The 23757-nt window shown below is 34.2% G+C and overlaps 2 protein-coding genes across 2 annotated transcripts in view; one reads left to right on the top strand and one right to left on the bottom strand.

Annotated features, from left to right (window-relative positions):
* Window positions 1-23757, top strand: part of LOC111058879 (golgin-84-like) — an 83313-nt gene that overhangs the window by 3667 nt on the left and 55889 nt on the right. Inside the window, exons 3-6 of the mRNA XM_039433452.1 lie at window positions 3495-3645; window positions 5234-5438; window positions 7865-8000; window positions 10541-10669. Of these exons, the coding sequence (XP_039289386.1) occupies window positions 3495-3645; window positions 5234-5438; window positions 7865-8000; window positions 10541-10669 (621 nt within the window). The remainder of the gene's footprint in view (window positions 1-3494; window positions 3646-5233; window positions 5439-7864; window positions 8001-10540; window positions 10670-23757) is intronic.
* LOC111062881 (BTB/POZ domain-containing protein 3) lies at window positions 20215-23050 on the bottom strand. The gene is made up of 2 exons (XM_022350573.2): window positions 22907-23050; window positions 20215-22152 (listed from the first exon to the last, which is right to left on the bottom strand). The coding sequence occupies exon 2, from the start codon at window positions 22141-22143 to the stop codon at window positions 20854-20856; it is 1290 nt and encodes a 429-aa protein (XP_022206265.2). The 5' UTR covers window positions 22144-22152; window positions 22907-23050; the 3' UTR covers window positions 20215-20853.

Here is a 23757-nt window from a genome sequence, read left to right as displayed (position 1 = left end):
GGCAACATCGTAAAGCGTGAAAGAGATAGCGCCATCTGCTTTGTTGAATGATGGACAAGGATAGCAACACCATTGCAAATCACACACTGCCATTATAACGTGGATCTCACTATAGCGTCAACTGACTTATGTGTCATTCTGTATAATATTATATTTGTCAAAAAAATACATTTTCTCATGATACAATAATGAATTTTCATAATTGAAATAGAATATTTTGGTAGTTCATAATGTTTCTTCATTGTCAACAAATGATTTAGCAATAGTGCGGTGGTATGGGTTTTGGCGCCATCTATCCTATATTATGGGTAAAGGATGCAGATTCAGGTATAAAGATAGAAAAGGATAGAGCTATCTGCTGTGTCTAATGACTGACAAGGATAGCAACACCAATGCTAATCATTTGCTGACTTAATAACGTGAATCTTATTAATGTTCAACCCTGGCGATACAGAGAGAAATCTGCTACCAGAATTCATTGAGAGAATACAGATATTGAAGTTAAAGTGTTTTCAGTTATCGTATAAGATTATGATAATTTGACACCTTGTGGGACTCCCCATCTTGGACACTACTCACACTACCGCGGCTCAAATCGCGAAGCGACTTCATACATCAGCGCTCTGAAAACGTGTTTTTTCAAGCGAAAAATCACATGAAAATTACTGAGATATTGTATTTTTATTCAAATGCTAATGAATTAATGATTATTATTAAACTAAAATCCAAATGAAATGCTGTAAATCACCCCAAAGACTTTTGCTACTGCAAATATTGACAACAGGGTAAACAGCTATAGTGAGGTCCACGTTATAATGTCAGTGGAGAAAGATAGGAGTAGATAAAGTAATGACAGTGTAGAAATATGGGAGAAAAACGTTGCCGATCCTATGTCTTGTCAATGCCTTCTATACACGGTGGCTGATACAGGTTTATTGATGTAATATTAACTGTTCAAAACCCTACTCCAGCAATCTATAGACAACATACACAACAAAAATGATACCGTATTCTGCTATAGTGAGGTCCACGTAATAATGACAGTGTAGAAATATGGGAGAACAACGTTGCTGATCCTCTGTCTTGTCAATGCCTTCTATACACGGTGGCTGATACAGGTTTATTGATGTAATATTTACTGTTCAAAACCCTACTCCAGCAATCTATAGACAACATACACAACAAAAATGATACCGTATTCTGCTATAGTGAGGTCCACGTAATAATGACAGTGTAGAAATATGGGAGAACAACGTTGCTGATCCTCTGTCTTGTCAATGCCTTCTATACACGGTGGCTGATACAGGTTTATTGATGTAATATTAACTGTTCAAAACCCTACTTCAGCAATCTATAGACAACATACACAACAAAAATGATACCGTATTCTGCTATAGTGAGGTCCACGTAATAATGACAGTGTAGAAATATGGGAGAACAACGTTGCTGATCCTCTGTCTTGTCAATGCCTTCATCGAAGCCATCATACAAGGTCCTATGGCCTACGGTATTGCAACGTCCAATGCAGGCCTAGAATCTAATACATGATTGGTGGAAAAGATCAGCTGGTATTTTTTTAAAATCTCGTTCAAACAAGGCTGACACGATGAAGTGAATCTCACTATAATATGAGTAACCAAGAGACGTATAGTGAGGTCCACGTTATAATGGCAGTGAAGAAAGATCGGAGAAAAACGTTGCCGATCCTCTGTCTTGTCAATGCCTTCTATAGACGGTAGCTGATACAGGTTTGTTGATGTAATATTAACTGTTCATTCTCGTTTAAAATAATCAATTATATTTCATTGAGCAAGAAATTATATTTTTCAACAATTTCATAATGAATTTTCATAATTAAGATGAAATGTTTTGTTTATTAATTATTAATTCTACATTGTTGAAAGACGATCTGGTAACAGAGCAGCAAAGCGAGAAAGAGATAGCGCTATCCGCTTTGTTGAATGATAGACAAGGATATCAATACCATTGCTAATCAAACACTGCCATTATAACGTGGACCTCCCTATAGTAGCACTCTTCGAAAATGTTAGATTGAGAATCATGTGTTGCTGAATCATTGCCTGTATTTTTATTTTTCAATGTTTATTACTTGTAAAGACTAATTTTCTCTCATTTTCTAGTCATTTTGATGTTCATTTACACAACACAAGAAATAGGTTGAACCTTAAGGTGCGTACAGATTTACGTGCCGCGAACGTGAGCAATTCACTTTTAATCAGCTGATGCCAAGCTTTTCATATCTGTATCTTACCGTTTCTGTAAATATACAGATATAATCAGCTGATTAAAAGTGAATTGCTCATGTTCGCGGCGCGTATATATGAACGCACCTTTAGAAACGAATATTGTCGGTACAAATTTAGTCATATTAGTTTTAGGGCTTGTGCAATTAGGTTTTATAATCAGTTACCGTTACATATTATAAGAGGCTTACTAGTGAGTGAATATAAACTTAAAATTAAAGATTTTCTAATAAGAAACTGTTTTGTCATACTAATGATGAATATTTTGCCTTCAATATGGAGAATTTCTAAGGCATTGGTGAGATCATTTCTAGTTTTTTTATGTGGTATGAATATATGTAATTTTTTATGACGTGGTCTATAAAAATTTTAATTTGTCTTTGGCAATAAATGGATTTTGATTTGATTTGATTCCATCCAGCTGTTTACTTTGTTGTCAATATTTGCAGTAGCAGAAGTCTTCGGGGTGATTTACAGCATTTTATTTGGATTTTCGTTTAATAATTATCAGAAAAATCAAACGTCTGCATGCAGATGTGAGGAGGCACAATGCAGACAGACGATCGTTTGTGTGCGTTGCAACATTCCAACACCTAAGGAGGGATTTTGCCTCCGTCTGTCCGCATACGTCCGTCTGTCCAGGACCATCTAAATACCTAAATATTTAGGAGGTCCTGGTTTGTGACTGTATAGGTTTGCCTTCACACTATTCAGTTCTATACTAGATTCAATTTATTTTTAGAGGTTTCATTTCAATTTCATACTCTTCATTCTGAATGAAAAAGACTAAGAAATTGTTCATCTGAGATTGAAAATGGTGTAATAACCGAAACCGGTTATTGATATGATGGCTTCATTCTCCAATCCTACCTAGAAAGTATATTAGATTAATATTATTTTAATCTTTGAATGAAAAAGACTAGGAAATTGTCAAAAACCACAGATTTATTGATACTTAGGAAGTATCATGATACTTATAAAGTTTCCAAGTATCAATAAATCTGTGGTTTTTGACAATTTCTTAGTCTTTTTCATTCAATATGAATAATTACCACAATATCAACTTCTCAACTACACAAAAAACTCTTCATTCTCTTATTTCATACTTTAATCGATCATATTTGTAATTTGTTATTATTCATACTTTATTCTATCATATTTGAAATTTATTATCATTTATAAGTACTACTACTTACTACTCCATTGTATCATATTTTTTGTGAATTGCAGGAAGAGGTATACTCCGCCACCTCCGAAATCAAGTCCGTTGAAAGCAGCGATTCCATTGGTCAAGTCTTCGCCCAATCTTAGCTCAGCTAAAGTTCCAGACGAGGATCATTTAATGCAGTTTCTCAATACTCCAACCAGTGTTGATATTGAGGTTGGTTGACCGATAATTGAGCATTAAAATCACTAATTTCAGATTCACAAAGAATACCGCTAAAACATTATAAAACTACTTGGGCCCGGTTGCACAAAAGCTATTTATTTATTTATTTATTTAAATTCATTTATTCATTCATTTATTTATTTATTTATCTATTCATCTATTTATTTCTTTATACATTTATTGTATGAAACACTATAATCATGACACAATTATGACATTGGAGAAAAAACTAGGCTGAGCCTGTACTATTTCTTTCCAAAAATTTCGATAAAATGTTAATGTCGTCCAAAAGTTAAGGTTATGTAATCACGCACTGCTTCGTCACTTGATTTTCGGTCCAGAAAAAAGCTTGCACGGTTAAATGTGATTCATTCCAGGAGAACACATCAGAGCAGGCTTTTTTGATAAGATGGCTTCTCTAATTGGTTCTCGTGGAATTATTCACAATTAACATTCAACCGTCTCTGGAAAAAAATTATAGAAGTTTAGGGCCGAATGCACGGTTTTTAAAAATACAAAAAAGCTTCATAGCAATAAAGATTCGAAAACACAATAGAAGTGGTTAAGCACTCTTTATTTCATCACAACACAACTAGTTTTTTTGTATTGTGTTAAAAATAAATTACTGTTCTATTGAAGCAAAAAAAAACTTTTATTTTGTTTCAAAAATCTCTATACCGGTACGAGTAGGTCTAACCTATACGGGTGGGCTAACTGAAGCCTGGATGAAGTCTAGGATGATTAGTTATCAATTTTTAAAATGTCATTTCAGGTATTTTAATATGTGTTTTCTCATACGGTAATGTTTAAAAATTATTTCGTTGTTTCAAAAATACATTTTAAATCAATTATACGACTTGTGCACTCAAGTATTTTAATAGAATAAAGAAAAAAAATGGCGGCTGAGAATTGTTTGTTCAGTTTTGTACAGTTACTGTCAAAAGTAAAAATGAAATATTCTGGCAAATAGACAACATTGCAAAGCGAGAGAGAGATAGTGCTATCTGTTTTGTTGTATGATAGAAAAGGACAGCAACAGTATTGTCAATCGTACACTGCCATTATAACGTGGACCTCACTATAGCTGTTTACCATGTTTTCAATATTTCCAGTAGCAGAAGTCTTCAGGGTGAATTACAACACATAATTTGGATTTTCGTTTAATAATAATTATTAATTCATTAGCATTTGAATAATTGCAATATCTCAGTAATTTCCATCTGTAGATTTCTAATTTGATTCTCCTATCTCCCCTCGATTCATCTATTTCTCTCTCCACTTTCTTTTTTGGTAGAGAGTTAGTGGGAAGGATATTTTGAATATTCTTTCCAAAGAATGGACATTGATATGTCCAAAGCTCCGCCAATTTATGTAGATGCATAACAATATTATCTATAGCTATTACCAATTGCTTTTTTCATATCATATACAGTTCAATAATTATTTTCTTAGTCTATATTATGTAAATTCATCTAAAATTTTGCTGTATTGTATATAAGTGTAAAAGCCAGTATATATTGTAATCTACATAAATAAAGTACTCAATCAATCAATCAATCTCTCTCTCTCCACTTTCCAGGTGACCACGAATAAGGAGAATGGAGGAATCCTAGTAACCGAGAAGGAGACAGAAGGCAGCTCAAAACAGACCAACATCGACATGATTGGCACAGATGCGCAGATTTCATCCTCCGAAAAGGAGTGCCAGTTGCTCAAAAACGAAGTGAGGAGTTTGAATAATGAGATGTCGCTGCTGTTGCATCGTACTAAGGCAGCTGAAAAAGGTGACAAACATTTTCGACGTTTCTCCATAATTAGTTTCGACGTTTCTCCATAATTAGTTTGGACGTTTTTGAATCTCGCACTTGAATTTTCAATTTAATCTGGCAACAAATTATTAGTTTGATTAATGAGATGTCTTTACTATTCTATCTACATCATATTATTTCAGGCAATTTTTTTTAGTTCGGTTTTCGTTGAGCGTGTGTGTGAGTGTATGTGTATCTGTTAAGAAAATTTGAGTCATTTTATTTACTTAGTATTGATAGAATTTCAGATGTACTCTCATTTCTATTCTGTCAATTTAGGCAATTTATTTTAGTTGGGTTTTCGTTGAGCGTGTGTGTGAGTGTATGTGTATCTGTTAAGAAAATTTGAGTCATTTTATTTACTTAGTATTGATAGAATTTCAGATGTACTCTCATTTCTATTCTGTATAACAAATAGGTTCTACTCTATGTTTCTAGAAATTATCTACTCATCTACATATTTATTTTCTGTTCTGAATATGTTAATTGTTCATTTTTTTCCATTATAATGTAGTGTTAGTATGCAATGGGTCTTGCAAGACCTGGCAATACATTGTCATTTGTGATAAAGAATCAATAAAGAAAGAGAAAGAGAGAACCAAGGTAGCTGAAAAAGATGAACATTTTCAAGGTTTCTCCATAATTCATTTAGACGTTTTTGAATCTTCACTTAAATTATATTACACAATACGTGAATATTTCCTATTTCAGTGACAATAATTTGAAATATTTCTCATTAAAAAGTCTTCGGGGTGAATTACAGCATTTAATTTGGATTTTCGTTTAATAATAATTAATTCATTAGCTTTTGAATAATTGCAATATCTCAGTAATTTCCATCCGAAATATTTCTTTTATGTTTGGTGTTGAAGCATCTAAATTTAAAAATCTACTTTGTGAAGTATAGGTTCCGACCCCGAATGGTCCAGAGACTTTTCGAAATCCGCGTCGCGCCGCGCTCCCGACCTAGTGCACGGAGGTATTCAATTACAGATCGGAAATTCTCTGCACCGCGCCTCGTCGCGTCGCTTCACCGACCTAGTGCACGCTCTACTTAAGACTGAAATGTTGGTGCACTGGAAGTAACTATTCATGAATGAAAATACTATGACTATTCATGGAATGGAGGCTTTCAAAATCTTAATGAATGTAAGGGAGAACATTGACAGAGAGGACATTCACAGCTACAATACAAGGAATAGGATCAGAATAGACCTACCCGCCCTCTGCAAGACCAAGTGAGATTTAGACTAGTCCTGGCCACTTTAAAACTTTTCAATATCCTCCCTATTACAGTTAGGGAACTACCAATTGTTTCATTCAGAAAAATATTGGAGAATCTCATTCTATTCTTTTTATGAGTTTCTTCATCTTCCTATTTCAGATTATTTTGAGACTAAAGTTTGTTTGTTATGTCATTTCTCTTGTGTTACGTCTGCTTCTATTAATTCTCATATGACATAAGATTATTATTATGTATTAGGTCTGTTTTTATAAATTTTCATAGTGCCTTTTTCATTTTTTGTAATGTTCATTATTTTGTTTTTTTGTAACAGTTTTAATGACGTTTCCTATTGCATTGTTATTGCTTTAATGGAATAAAAGTATTCTTACTACATAGAACAGATGATGTATGTCAAGTTCCGTTTAATCTGATAGAATTCAAAATATCGTACGAACAAAAATCGATATGTGTGTGCAGGGCTTGAGAGGGGAAGATGTGTAAGAGAGAGACATTCCCAACCCTACATCTCTACCACGCCAGTCACTCTTTCACCGTTTGAGGGGATGAACCTCATGTTATGTGTTGTGACCTCTACTGGAACAAAAGATAGTTCATTAAATGAATTCTAAAAAAATGTATCATAAAAGAGATAAACTTCTTTTATCTCTTTATTTATTTATAAAAGATGATTTTTTTTATTTAATAAACAATTTACACTAAATTTACGAACAATTTTTATTCTTATTTATATTATAAACTTAATGGGAATTTCACTGTATACATGTACTCCTACTAGACACCTCTCAGTGTCTAGTTAAATTAAATTAAATTTTAAATGTCGGTCAGTAAAACCATAGAGAAACTATAGCTTAAGTATTAAGTAGATATCCCACGGTATAGGTCGTTTATGTCGCAACTTTTACTGTTATCTCAAGTCGATTACTATCGATTATTGTAGATTTTTACTGTTTTGTTTGGGTGAGAGTGTATGAACGGCACAATATGAGAGACTACCTGCTTCACACAGCTTCACGGGAAAGAAAATACATGGACTATCGGCTTCAGATAACAGTAAAAGTTGCGACGTAAACGCCCAATACCATGGGATATCTATTGTTTCTCTATGGTAAAACCTGTACACCATGATCAATTCCAACAATTTTTTCTATAATTTCAGAAACAGAAAAGTTGAAAAACGAACTTTCGGAGGCTGAGGGTCGCATATCTAGACTACAGGCTGATCTACAGGGCTCCAGACTGCAGTCTATTTCCGATGCGGAGCTTATACGTTCTCTACAGACTGCTAATGAATTGTGAGTTGAATTCAAACTATAAACATCTGAATAAAACAAGCTTTGAATCAAGCTTATATAGTGAGGTCCACGTTGTAATGGCAGTGTTTGATTAGCAATGGTATTGCTATCCTTGTCTATCATTCAACAAAGCGGATAGCGCTATCTCTTTCTCGCTTTGCTCTGTTGCCAGATCGTCTTTTAACAATGTAGAATTGATAATTATTTAACAAAATATTTCATCTTGATTATGAAATTATTGAAAAATATAATTTCTTGCTCAATAAAATGTAATTGATTATTTTAAACGAGAATGAACAGTTAATATAACATCAATAAACCTGTATCAGCTACCGTCTATAGAAGGCATTGCAATACAGAGGATCGGCAACGTTGGGCTCCTATCTTTCTCCACTGCCATTATAACTTGGACCTCACTGTAGGTTGTCTACAGACTGCAAATGAATTGTGAGTTGTATTCAATTTATAAACATTCAAATCAAACAAAAAATTACAATAGTATTACAAGATGTTTAATACAAGATGTTTCAGTCTGAATGACCCGATTTCAGATTCAATATCGGGGGCCGAGCTTCGCTCTTGAGTACAAAAGCATAAAAAAAATTAATACAAAAGAAGAAATTATAATAACATTCATAGTTCATACAGAAATGTTTTATCTAATCACAGTAAATTGATATTAATTCCTAGAGGAATGCAAAAATTTCCCTCACAAAGGCCCGGTTGCACAAAAGCCGGTTAAATTTTAATCCTGTTTAATTTCACGTGAACCAAATCAGAGAAGACCATTTCAAAAAGATGGATCTACTGGAATTAATCAGGATTGAAAATAACCCGGCTTTTTTGCAACCGGCACTAAGTACCTGGTTGAATTATTACAAAAGTTCAACAGCTGAGTCATAATTTTGACACAGTCCCACACACATGAACTCGCTCGCTCACTTCCTTCCATCATCAACAGATGACGAAATAATATCAGCTGCTTTTCCAAGGATGAATAATAATTATCCTTTTAATGTACTTCAGCGAGTTTTCCCAGGGATGAGACCTATTGCAATCGAGTTTTTATATTATAAACCCTACTATGTTCTAAATTTCGTTAGAATCGTTAGAGCCGTTTTCGAGATCCGGTGAAATACAAACATATAAACATCTAAACATCCAAACATTTAAACATATAAACAGAAATTGCTCGTTTAATAGTATAGGATTGAATCAGCTGGTGGTTTAATTTCTAAATGAATCCCATTATAGCAAACAAAATTTTGACACTGATTTGATCCAGTTTAAGCTCAGATTGCGTTTAGACTGGCACTGTACGAAAGGTCACTATTGTATTAAAATTTGAATTTAACAAAACATTACAGTAGTGTAATTTTGGCCACATCCACATGTTGGCCCAATGAGGGCCAATGACGACCAGCGCCAGTGTGTAGATGGGTGGTTTGCCAACACTGGCCTTCATTGGACACTGGTCACATTTCAGGCTGGACCAGCTTACTGGGCGAACATGTGGACTAGGCATAAACATTACAATGTAAAACCTTACAGTGTAACAGCTTTCAGTAGTTTACCACTGTTTCAAAGTGAATGACCCATTTTAAAAATGGCTTCTATTGTACAGTTATTTATTTGTTCTTATGGCTTTTATCGAAGAGATATCCTTTTGGATGTTCTGCCTTGCCGTATTACCCAATGTCATTTCCTATCATCACTCAAGTTTATAGGTTATGTCTTGGGTTCTTCCATGGCTTACTTTAGATTCTTCTATCTATAGTATGCTATGGTTCTTCATATTTTCTCACTAAAAATTTGCACTTCCACTTCCTGAATTTCTATTTTATAAATTTTAAAATCAAGAAAACTATTTTCAAACACAAAATCTCATTTAAAAAGCAAAAACTATAAAAATTTTGATGTTAATATTGAACTGAAAATTCCCATTTATTGTACAGTGACTCATAGTATTACTCTGACTCACTGTTTACAGTGACTCAGTGGGCTCCTACACTAATAAAAACACTAGCTGATATAGATCAGCTAGAATCAACGAATTTTTATTGGTGTAGAAGCCCTACCTGTGCTGACGTCACACGAATGCACTAAGGCTTTGTCTCGTTTGTTATAATGTGAATCATTTTGAGTTTAAGCCACCAGTTGATTTAATTCAATTTAAGCTTTGACTGTGCAAACGGCTCTTAGAGTATCACAGGAATTTTTATAGCGTCGGTTATAATTGTAAATAATAAGATCTAATAGACTCACCATCTTCTATATTATAGATCTATTATCTATAGTCTATATAGATCTTACAAATCCATTGTCTGTCAGTCTTAATAGTCACTGTATTACACTTACTCACTGTATAAAGTGGTACAGTGATAGTGAAACTATATGTTCACACTGCAATAATTCACCATTCATTTCCTCATTTATACAAACCACTGCAATAATTCACCATTCATTCCCTCATTTATACAAATTCCCATTTGATAGTTGAGCTGTGGAAAATAAATATTAAAGTTATTTTTTTATTGAAGGCTGACCCAACAAACTTCCGACTCCACTGGTAAACAAACAGAGGCAATCGAGGAATTTCAACAAAAACTTCAAGAAGCTGAAGCCAAGCGAGCTGCGACTATCTCTGAATTGGCCGCTCTTCAAAACAGGTTAGTTTTATTCATTTCATTTATTATTCGAGAGTAAGAGATCTACAAAATGCTGTAACAGAATGGTGTAGTGGGGTCGCCGTCTAGGTGTCACCCCGACTACCTGACACCTGGTCATTTTGGCCATAGGCGACAACATGTACCCCCGTAAAAATATACCATTGCCGTCAACCTGTAACCCCATCTACTTGTCACCTACTGGACCGAAGGTGCCAACTTGTCATGACCGTAAACGACAGCGTGACACCTCGCACACACACACACGTCAGAGTGTTACCCCGACTACTGGTTATGATGTAGAATTGAATTCTAAGCACTTTTGGTTCAGCAGCATTTTCCCGTCAAACGCACGGTTCGGGAGATATTCGACATTCTTGCTATTTTTAGGAGAATTTTATTCGAGTTGGTTGAAAACAGGGAAAAAAATAATAATAAGCCCTTTTGATGACTGAACCAGATGTAGAACACAATTCTAAACACATTTTGTTTAGTTATATCTTCCCGTCAGACGCACCGTTTACGAGTAAATTGAGCCTAATGCTAGGACAGTCAAACTTTCATCCATCAATGATACGGTAGATGAAGCTATCAGTCTGGTTATCAACTGAGGTATTACATGAAGTCTGGTAATTAATATGAGGATGAATAATTATTATTTATACACACTTGCGCTCAGATGGCAATCAGACCATAAGAAGGCCAATGAGAATCTTCAAGTTGTGTCTGTCTTCTACACTCACAGACACTGTTCAAACAAATTTTATAACTTGTCAAACAAATAACTTGTCACTAATTAGAAAAATATTTTGAGGCTCTTTCCACATCCAGCCTGTTTCTATACTTATTCTTGATTGCACCATGGTTGAAAAGGCTCACTCACAAAGACATGATGTTGAAAATACAAAATTAGGAATCTCAATGCCTCTTCATATAAAACTTTACAGTTTGGCTTCATTTTCCAACTTTCAAATGACGAGCCAGCCGGAATGATGATTTCTTTTGGTGTGGAATCGAGGTGATAGGTTGTCGTAACAGTAGACGACAACCTGTACCCTCGTAAAAATATACCATTGCCGTCAAGCTGTCACCCCATCTACTTGTCACCTACTGGACCGGAGGTGCCAACTAGTCACAACCGTAAACGACATCCTGACACCTTGCACCCTCGCGTCAGAGTGTCCGCCCGACTAGTTGTCACCTCCTCAGAAAGGAGACAAGTAGACGGGGATGGCTCACGTCAACATGACACCTTGCACGCTGGTGTCACCCTGACTACTTGTCACGTACAGAGCATCAGTTGGCACAACTTACTTGCGCGTCGACGTATATACAAGGTTTTTGGAAATGTTGCATTTCAAGGATAATATAAAAGGAAAAAGGAGCGTCCTCAGAAAGGAGACAAGTGGACGGGGACGGCTCACGTCAACCTGTCCTAGAGAGAGTATAGTTGCTGGAAGAGGAAAGACAATTAATGAAGTAAAAAGAATGGCACAGGGTCGAATGAAGTTTAGAGAATTCAAATTCAAATTTTATTTATTCAAGTAAGTTACAATACATTCTGGTTCATACACGAATCTACAATAAATTACAGTACAACAGCCAATTATGCAGCAAATTTCACATATTATGAAAACTTATTAATTACAATGAAGATTGAATGCAACATTAGAATATTGATAATATAGTATTGCAATATAACTACATAAATCAGCGGTGTTTCAACAATGAATAAATGATAATTTCAATGAATAAATATACACCCCACTATATATTATATGTGTGGGGTATAAGTAATTAGTTGCTTATTGCGTGTAATAATTACTATTTACAAACTTCATTCACTGATATGGGATTAAATTTTTTTTAATAAAATTAGTAAAAATGTATAATACAAACAAACAAAATTATGGAATTAGTAAATAAATATTAATGTTCTATTAAGGATAATAATAAGAAAGGTTATTTTTAGAAAAATGAAAAACAGTAAAGAGTGGAATGAAGAATAAATAGTTTCAATATTTACAGTCTAACTAAATTTTCACAATTTTCCACTCCAATATCAACCAACCAGGAAAATAAACTTTTCTTGAACCTGTGTCTATTGAATTCTTCCCTAATGTAACTTGGTATTGAATTATAAATTTTTGGTCCCAATATGTGTAGTTTTTTTGCCCAAATGTAGTGTTCATCCTTGGTACTATTGAATACGTGTTTCTCTGCCTTGTTTGATGGTTATGATCTGCCAGTCTTATGTGTTCGTTGTTTCTCCTCATTCGCGTGATGATAGCCTGGATGTAGAGTTGTCTTACACTCAGTACTTTACTGTCCTTGAAAAGAATGTTCGTGGGGAATTGATTCTCCTTGAAGCCTATTATTTTTAGTATTCGTTTTTGAAGTTTATAGAGAGGTTCAACATGCACTAAAGAAAAATAAACAGTTTTTAATGTCTCATAGTTGAGGATTTTACGGAGTTGATAGAATTTGTAGAGAAGCTTCCTGATCCGGGTAATTGATAGATTAATGTGCTTGTCCCATTTGAATTTGTTGTCCACTATTGTTCCTAAATATTTTATTTCATTGACTTGTTGGATTGAAGGGCAATCACACGGGTTGTTGGTGCTTCCACAGTGATGCAGGATTATTGAAGAATCCGGTGGTCTCGTCCGTTCTGTCAGAGAAAAGGCTAAAAATTTCGTTTTTGTTGCATTCACTGTAAGCAAATTTTCTCTCAACCATTTATCGACTTTGATCAATTCTTCCTGTGCCAGATTAAAAACTTCCTCCCAGGTGTTTCCTTCAAATAGTATACACGTATCATCAGCAAAAGCTATTACTCTTCCTCTTATCTTAATTGAACATAGCTCATTTGCATATGCCAAATACAGAATTGGCCCAAGAACTGTTCCTTGGGGAATCCCAAACTTCATCGTTTCCTCTGAACTGAGATGTTCTTCAACTTTGACTTTTTGACGCCGGTCACAGAGGTATGATCTAAACCATGCTAGAGGAACTCCTCTAATTCCCATGGCTTCTAATTTCTTCAGCAGCAAACTGTGATTAACAGTGTCAAAAGCTTTTGCTAGGTCCAGGAACACTGCTGCACATTTTTTGTTATTTTCTAGCTTATCTGTGACAAAATTTGACAATTCTAATACCGCATCTTCTGTACTCCTCCCCTCACGAAAACCAAATTGATTCCTAGATAGTAGGTTGTTTTTTTCCATGTAATTCACAAGACGTTTCTTTACCAGTTTTTCCAAAATCTTAGAAATATTGCTTATAAGTGAAATAGGCCTGTAATTGGTGGCATTTGTTTTGTCGCCTCCTTTATGTAATGGTCTAACACATGTCTCTTTCATAGCTTTTGGAAAAATTCCTTTTGACAGACTTAAATTAGAATTTAAGACTTAAATTATAGAATGGTTGAAGGAACCCGACGCTTAACGCCAAAAGGGTATGAAAAAGAAGAATTTATTATTCTTGTAATGAGAACAATCATACAATTTTTTTAGTGTATTTCTTGTTGCTTAGGAATGTATTATGTTTACAATAGAATAGATAAACAAATATTTAACACTAGCAGGTCACCCGTGCTTCGCTACGTGAATGAAAACATAATTCCCGTCATAAAATTTTGTTTCTGAAACATTAAGATATTATTATTTATATTCCCGAGTATAGATCTGATTAGAGCAGCAGTGCTCAATCAAATTAAATGTATTTCAAATAAGTTATTAGTGCTAACCAAGGTACCTAGAATACAATGTATTTTAGTAAAACAAAATAAATCTAATAGCACCCTTTATTCTTTGAAAAACCTTTAAAATAGTTGAACAACTAGTTTCGGTTTACACCATCTTCAGGTTCTAAAATAAAACACCGAAAATTTTTTTTTAATTTTTATTTTAGAACCTGAAGATGGTGTAAACCGAAACTAGTTGTTCAACTATTTTAAAGGTTTTTTAAAGAATAAAGGGTGCTATAAGATTTATTTTGTTTTATTAATTTAAAAGCAGCCCATTTTAATAAGGGTTTTTTAATGTATTTTAGGTACATCCTAAACTTACTGCCAACCTGACTAAATTAGACTATTAATCAATTTTCTTGCCAATATCAACCGTAACAACTGTTCCGAAAAGGTACTCTATCTATCTATATAAATAAAAATCGAGCCTCAAATTTTGACGTTCAATAACTTTCTTATGTGTGCACCGAATTTGATGATTTTTTTAGTTGTGTTCGTTATGTTCAGGACCAGGTTTATGGCCTATCAAATTTGTAATCCGACTTCAGGACTCTTTCCTACGGTCCTACAAAGTTTACATGTAATCCTTAAGGGAGAAGATTTGTGAGCTGGCCACACACAGAAATAAAAATCAGCTGTTATAATAATTGCGTCATCCAACAGCCGTCGATAGATAGTAGACAAGAGTATGTGCTGCTCCATAACCACTCATGTATTTTATTCCAAACGCCCCGACTAGAATAGTTATTTGTGCAACTAGTGCGCAAAGTGACAGTCTGCTGCACCGAAAGAAACGTTTACGCCCGAGCCGTAGGCGAGGGCGGAATGGTTTCTTGAGTGCAGCAGAGGAGCTTTGCGCACGTATTTCACATTAAGTTTTTCCTACAGTTACCATTGAATATGAAAAGTGGGTAATTATGGGTAAAATTGCCTGAAATCCATCAAATGTTTTTCTGTGTAATTTTATTATATATAAAAACCTTAATTTATTGTCAAATTGAATAAAAATGTTGTCCTTGGTTATAATATATTATACTTAATAATTTGCTCGTTGTGCTTCGTTGCACCTCTGCTCACTATAGCAGCCCAGTCACTGTTACCAACTTCATTTTGATTTTGCTGCACTGTTGCTCCATATAACCTACTAACTATTTTGCGTTGCCATGTTGCAAATCTGGAGTGCAGAAAAATTTTTCCCGCACTAGAGCGGAAAAGTGATTCTTTGCGTTCTGTAATCAGTGCAGCAATGGCCACTTTTCAACGTAACTGTAGGAAAACAAAATGACTGTTCTTTGTGTAACCATCCAGCAGTACGGCCTCAGGTTAAAGACATTGCTTTGTTTCGAATGATTGTGCTGTCTTCGGTGTTTAGAATTAATTTATTTTCGAGTTGGATAATTATCTATAGGTATAAAATGAAATCCATTAAAATCCCTCGAAGCCAGTTACTTATTCAAATATCAGTTACTCATTCAGTTACATTTATATTAGTTACAGTTATAAAATATTTTAGTTATTAGTCACATATATTCAGTTACTTATTATTAATCGATCTTTTTCAATACTTGATTTACCGAGGATGGTTATAGGCCTATTTTCAATTCTTCAAGATTTCAGTAGGTCAAGTTTTTATTTGGACCCTAGCGGAGCACGAGTTATCTGCAAGTTTTTAATAAAAGTTGGTATTTGAAGTTATTACTGATAAAAGTAATCAATTTCGTACCATTCATTTTTATCGAAACCCTCGATTCTCCAATTATTATTCCGACATAAGGGTTCATCGTCACTCACCTATTATTTAAAAAGTTTGTGAAACAATTAATTTTCCAGCTATTTTCCAAGGTCACGCATTAGATTTTTTTATAAAAGTTTTAAATTCCCTGCTTGTTTTAAGTAAGTGAAAGGAGTGAACGGGGGAGCACATGATTGTGATTTATGCAAAAAGATAGCATAGCTTGAACTACATGTCGATTAATTTATATGCGTGATCAATTAATTTGTCAGTTATGATTTGTGCGATATCGTACACGCACATGGAAGAGTATACTGGACTGATTATTTGGTCAATAAAAAAAAAATAGGATGGTCTGGATTTGAGGATTGTTAGTATGGGTTATAGATTTTGAGGTGTGCATCTAGCTAATGCATCGACTATTTGGTGGTACGAAGTTCGCCGGGCCAGCTAGTAGATTATAGTTCTTTGAACATGTTATGGACATTTCAATATTATTTCATGTCCCATGAATGAAATTTGAACATCAATTCTGAAAAATCTAGAAGGAAAATTTAAATTTGGGCTTCGAGGTGCACGAGATTGATATTTTTAGAATATATGTGCAAAATTTGGAGATCTAAATAATTCCCTTTTTCCGGTATGCAATCCACAAGTTGACATGTTTTGATGCGAACAGACACAACCCTATTCTCTCTTATTATATACTTGTACATGGATCTTCTCATGTAGGTCAGGTACAATAAAATGATATAGAGCTCATTTAATCCCATATCACGTGATATTTCGAATCAGAGAAGGCTTTTTTGAAAAGACGACTTCACTGATTGGTTCTCGCGGAATTAATCTCGGTTGAAATTTAACCGGCGTTTGTGCAACCGGCACTCAGCATTCCCTATAGGCATGATGATGATGATGCTTCTCATCCAAATCAGGCCAACTGAATTTCACTACGCTGTTACATGGCTTCACCTGGAACTGCCAGTATTAGTATCCCTAATAATTACCTAAATGCTTCTCATTTAACTAATGATTCTGTAATCTTTATCAATGCTGGATAGATTGCGTCAAAAATGTAGATCTTAATAACAAAAATCTGGTGTGGTGCACTCACACAACTTTCCTTGTCGTTATGAAAATTGATCAATTGACGCTAGTTCCCGCGCATCTCAAATCTACTTTTCTAAGATCTGAGCCAGCTGGTGACAGGACAATAGCGCTGCAGACACACGAAGTCTGCTATCTCTTCATAGTGAATGATTTAATAGAATCAACAGTTGGCAACAGTTTGCAATTGAATAATCTTTTTTCTCGAATTTCGAGCTTATTTCAAATTTTAGGTAAAAATGTTACTGAACATTAATTGTAGAGATTTATATGCTCAATCTTTTCCACTTGAAATTTTTCTATTAAATTGTATCTGAAGCCTGATAATTGAGAATCTAAAATCAAACTTTGCATAGATGGTGCAGTGCTCCTGAAATTTTTACAGATATGAGACTTGTGGCAGTTGATAGAGCTTATTAATGACTATTTTAGGTATAAATTTGATCAAAATCGTTGGAGCCGTTTTCGAGAAAATCGCAAAAAAACCCTGTTTTTGACAACATTTTCGTCATTTTAGCCGCCATCTTGAATTGCATTTGATCGAAAATGTTCGTGTCGGATCCTTATAGTGTAAGGACCTTAAGTTCCAGATTTCAAGTCATTCCGTTAATTGAGAGATGAGATATCGTGTACACAGACGCACATACACTCATACACACACATACAGACCAATACGCAAAAACCACTTTTTTGGACCCAGGGGACCTTGAAACGTATAGAAATTTAGAAATTGGGGTACCTTAATTTTTTTCGGAAAGCAATACTTTCCTTACCTATGGTAATAGGGCAAGGAAAGTAAAAACTACTATCAAGATGGGAGGTCAGTCATAGATCTCAAAAAACTTAGTATTTTCTCTTCATCCAGGGAGTAGAAGAGGCAGTTTTAAATGAATCTTATTGAATGAAAAATACTAAGAAATTGTCAAGACTATGACATTCAATATGAATAATTACCACAATATCAACTTCTCAACTACACAAAAAATGAATCTTACTAGAATTGTACAAACATGGTGATAGATGAGCGATTTCATAATTTATTTATTCAACTAGTAGTTCTGTGAACAGTAGACCTCGCGCAGTTATAAACCACAGCCTCCTCTTACACTGTCCATCAGAGTAAATCCTGTCTGTATGTCGTGTCGGCGAGATATCGGTGTGAAAACGGCTAATGGCTGTTGGGGTTGGTGTATCAAAAATGCTAACATCAAAAGCTGATCTCCTTCAGGACATCCTGGCAAAACAGGACAGCCCGAGTTCACAGCAGAGAAAGGTCGAGAAACAATACTATGTTATTTTGGATATGCAATCGATAGTTCATTTAAAAGTGCATAAAAATTGCATTCAATGAGGCATGCAATTAATATTCCACACAGCAGCTGATTTTTCATTAAGTTACATTGAAATATTGAATCGCATGCGTCATGGCATGCAATTTATAATCCACTCGACAGCTGATTTATGATGAATAATTCTATAGTCTTCAGGCATTTGATTGAAACTTATATACAAATAACCTTATATACAAATACAGCAATAGACTGGCTTCTCCACACATCTGTGTAATCACTTGTCAGCTGATTTATGATGAATAATTCTATAGTCTGATTTTTACTCTAATATTGGGGTATGAAGGAGGCTCCTTTTCCTTTTATATTATCATTGAAATTCAAAATTTCCAAAAACCTTGTATATTATGTCGACTAGCAATTTAAGAAGGATCATACCAGTCAAATTTCATGAAAATCTATTGCTGCGTTTTGCCGTAAATGCGCAACATATAAACATAAAGAGAAATGCAAAAACCGTAGACTTGAATCTTAGACCTCACTTCGCTCCGTCAATTATTCAGTATTACGAAACTTAGGGTCGGTTTCCGAGCTCGGGATTTAGCCAAGTTCTAGAATTTAAACAGCTGGAGTCAGAAAATTGGCTTTCCGAAACGGGGCGTAGTCACAGTCCGCGTTTAAATTAAATTTCTAAAAACTAGAAAATTGAACACGAAATAAAATAAAGAGAAAATAGTGTGAATTTTCAGCTATTTTGAATTATTTAGGAATGTTTAATTTCGTCAAGGAAAAATGTTTCCAATTATAGAAATGAGAAAATAAAGATTATCATAAAATCTGCGACTACGCCCCGTTTCGGAAAGCCAATTTTCTGACTACTGCTGTTTAAAGTCTAGAACTAAGCAAAATTTCAAGCTTGGGAACCGGGCCTCAAAGTACACAACTCAGAAAAGTAAGTAGGCCTTGAGTGAACCACAGTATAGAACTGGAAGCGAAGCTTTACTCCAAACACTCCTTGAACAATCAACTTCATTGTAATTTAGAGACTGTGAATCTTTGTAAATGTTAAAAAAAACACTTACTTTTTGTGATGAGACAAGGTTTGCATTTCACTCCTGAGGAGAAGGCCTCATTGAGGCCTCAGGCTGATGAAGCTCCTCCTCAGGAGTGAATCGCATACCTCATCTCACCACAAAAAGTGTTTTTTTTTTTTTAATATTTACAAAGATACACAGTGTCTAAATTGCAACAAAGTTATTATTATAGTGTTTCGTCATGGAAAATAACATCAATTTCAAGACTTGAATGATTTGAGTGAAACTTGAACGGTCATTCAACACCCTTCAATATTTAAACAAAAACACAAATATGTTGTCAAATTCTACACTGTTTTATTCGGTACACGACCATGGTTTCGTGACCACACCGGTCACATTTTCAAGTTGACCTTTGTAAATCTTTTAGCTTTAGTCAACTTGAAAATGTGACCGGTGTGGTCGTGTACCAAATAAAACAGTGTAGAATTTGACAACATATTTGTGTTTTTATTTAATTATGGAACGGTTCTACAATATTGACAATGACTCAGTCGAACCCTTGAATATAATAATTAAAACAGTAAAAGTAGTATCTTTTAGTGGAGACAATAAATTTTGAAAGAAAAAAGTATAGCTGCTTTTGAGGTCGTTTATTTGTGATACTTTCACAAAATATTATTCATAATTGACAAGAGTAGATAAGGTGATAAGATAAAGTTATCCACAATTGAAGATCAAATTAATAATTATTATTGACAAAACGAGAAAAATACAAAATATAGGATAAATTAAAATTGTTTTATTAACGAAATATTATTAGAACTTAAAAACATAACTTGACATATTGGAATATAATAATAAATGTCATCTTTTTTAATTGGTCCACTCGTATTTGATCCTTTCATGAACTGATTCTCTAGCCTTTCAATGTTTCTTAGGCCCGGTTGCACAAAAGCCGGTTAAATTTTAACCGTGATTAATCTCACGAGAACCAATCAGAGAAGACGTTTCTGAAAAGACGGCTTCTCTTATTGGTTCTTGTAGAATAAAAATTTAACCGGCTTTTGTGCAACCGGCACTTAGTATTACAGTAGGTAGGCAGTATGTTGTCAACACTTCAAAAATAAAAAACACGCGTGCTTTTCATTGAAATCTACATTAAAAGTGTTGATGTGGAAAAAATTCTAAGACTTGAAAACATGTTTCATAACTCATAAAAAAATAACATAAAATTAATAATTATATGTAATAATTTGCAGTTTCCAAATATAGTTTCAAGCTAGATTGATCCTCTCGACCTTGAACGTTCCTTCAATATTAATTACTTTACTACTGACACTTTTCAGAAAACGTTCATTATGTACTTTGTTTACAGGAATCATTGCCAGATAAATTGTTTTGTTCATCTGTGAAGATTGTGAGTTCACAAAATCTTGGATCTCATTATCAATTACAAGATCATCACATTCATTGATAGCAAAAACTCTAAATTTAGATTTGACAATAAACATTGCTTTTACATTGTAATAGCAACTACACAATTTAAAATAAATGAATTCATTATGATATTCACAAAAAACTGTCATTATGCTAGTATTATTGTTTGGATTAAGTCCTGCTATCGATAGTCCCTGATTTGGACTATTGGCGACTTTAATAGAAATTAGAAATCTGTGAGAGTGTTGATGATACACTGATGGAGGCACATTGAACTTGCGAGGTTCTTCAATCAATGTGATACTACCTGGCATCGGTTTCGAGGATAATTTCAATTTATTAAAAGCAATTGCGTGCTTTTCTTCATGAGTCAGCAGAGCAGATTCCGCAACCCTAGATACAAATTCATCTCCATTCATTGAAAAAAATCGAATGTGTTTCTTAAGATTGTTGAAACTTGATGCAACTTCATTAGCGCTGATCTCCTTGCGTTCAATTTCAGCCAGTGCCCATCTTTCAAAATGTTCAAAAACCTCGATTTCTGATCTCAATTTTAGGGCAGGTGATTTCAAAATCAATTCGACTGTCTCAGGTTCGGAATGAATGAAATACTCACTGTCAACAACCTCATCAGTGTTTTCTTGAATTATTTTTCTACACGTTCTGTTAAATTCTGAGATGCAATTGAGTTTGCAAATATCACAAAACTCCAACACTTCTGAAGGTTTGAGATTGTTTTCAATAAAATCTGTGCACACGTTGCTAAGTAGTGGCACCAAGTATTTTCGAGCTGCAATATAGGTCAAGAGAGCTTGTTTTGCCGATTTGAAACTAATTTTACCCGCGTAAATGAATGTCTTCATACCTTCAAATCCCTCTGCAGTCAAATCTTCTACTCTTACTGGTTTGTCTTCCTTCAACAGGCCATAGAACATAGCGTTGAACACCTCACTGGCTGCACTAAATATCAATTTATGTCCATTGATGATTATTTTGTTGGGACCAACTATGAATTCACAATCGCTGTTTATGTTGCTTTCACCCAATCGATGAAATCGGTTTTCAAAAAACGTTTTTTCTGGATTAGGATCTCGCCCGATTTCTCCATCATTTGCTTTAGTGCTCATGGTTAAAACCTGTTGGTTGAACAAACAAAACAATTTCCTCTGTTTAAAATCGCTGCTCAACAATAAACTAGTAACTTTCTAACATTTAATTCAAATATTTGAAGTTTTTAAATTATTATGTAGGCCTATTTATGAAGATGAAAACCAAATAGCCTAAGTCTTTCTTTAATAAAATTTGTTGAATAGTAATTATATTTATATTGTGAAAATTTTTCATAACTTAATTAGAAACAAGTTATCATTCTTCTCATAAAAAATAGTGATTGAGGCAACTTGAAGCTTCATTTTAATGTTGATATGTTCTACAGTGGTGAACTCCTCCACCCCCAACACAATTAGCATGATGACTCACCCACCAAATTCAAAAAAACTCACAAAGGTCGTCAGTTTCAGTTGTCAATTTTCAACACTGCTCGCCGTTTGTCTAGTACCTACAAATTTGCTTTTAAAAAACTAAAATATTTTATGGTTTGTTTTTGTTTAAAAGCTGAAACAACTGATAGCTAAGCTAACAACTGATAGCTATTTTTTTCGCAGTTACCCTCTTATAATTTGAAAACCTGTGAATACTTAATTTTTAATTCTTGATTTATTGTTATGCTGTAAGCCCAAAATTATCAAGAGTTACACTAAACAACTTATCAACAATCGTCGGCTAAATTTCAACTCAACAAAGTAGGCTATCAGGCTACCAGAAATTAAACACAAATATTATTCATTTACTTTTTGCATGAGTTTTTAAAAAGCATAGTACTTTTCTTACCTAAAATCCCTAGAGTCCTAGGCGTATATTTTTGAAAAATCAGTGGCTGGATGATAGTTAATTTTTATAAGTTTTCTAAGCGTAAGTTTCAACAGTTTAGCACATTGGTCATAACCTAAAAAATTAAAATTTCATACTGCCATCTATATAATGCGATTCTACCATGGCACGCGAGGCAGCTTACAGATTGCCCCCGTACAGACGATCACTCAAAGTAGCGAGCCGATTTTCCGTCAATATATTGATGGAAATTTAGATGTAACCGAAGCGTAACTTATATTATTGCATATATAGTGAGGTCCACGTTATAATGTCAGTATTTGATGAACTTTGGTTTTGCTATCCTTGTCTATCATTCGATAAAGCCGGTGGTACTATCCTTTTCTAGGTTCACAACGATGACAATATTATGTTTTTGACAGTGTAGAAATATAATTAATAAATGCAGAGAATCAGCATCGCTATTCTTCTATCTTTATCCACTGCCATTATTATAACATGGACCACACTATAGAACTATGGATAATTTGAATGGAAATAATGAAAATATAGGAATACTACAAACTATAGTAAGTTTCATGCTAACTTCATTGGGAATTATAGAACTGGAGTTCCCAACATCCATGTATTTTAACCACCTTTTATAGTAGATAGCATTATTGAGTTATTTATTCTTGTTAATAATGATCGAATTTATTTCATTCGTAAGGAAAATATATTTTTCCTACAGATATATTGAAAAGTGACCATTTCTGCACTGATTACAGAACGCAAAGAATCACTTTTCCGCTCTAGTGCGCGAAGTGAGTACTTTGCGTACTCCAGATTTGCAGCATGACAACGCAAAATAA

The sequence above is a fragment of the Nilaparvata lugens genome, chromosome 7, assembly GCF_014356525.2.
Source record: "Nilaparvata lugens isolate BPH chromosome 7, ASM1435652v1, whole genome shotgun sequence".
NCBI classification, from domain to species: domain Eukaryota; kingdom Metazoa; phylum Arthropoda; class Insecta; order Hemiptera; family Delphacidae; genus Nilaparvata; species Nilaparvata lugens.
Note: the sequence above shows the minus strand (reverse complement) of the source record. Positions and strands in the feature narration are given on the sequence as shown.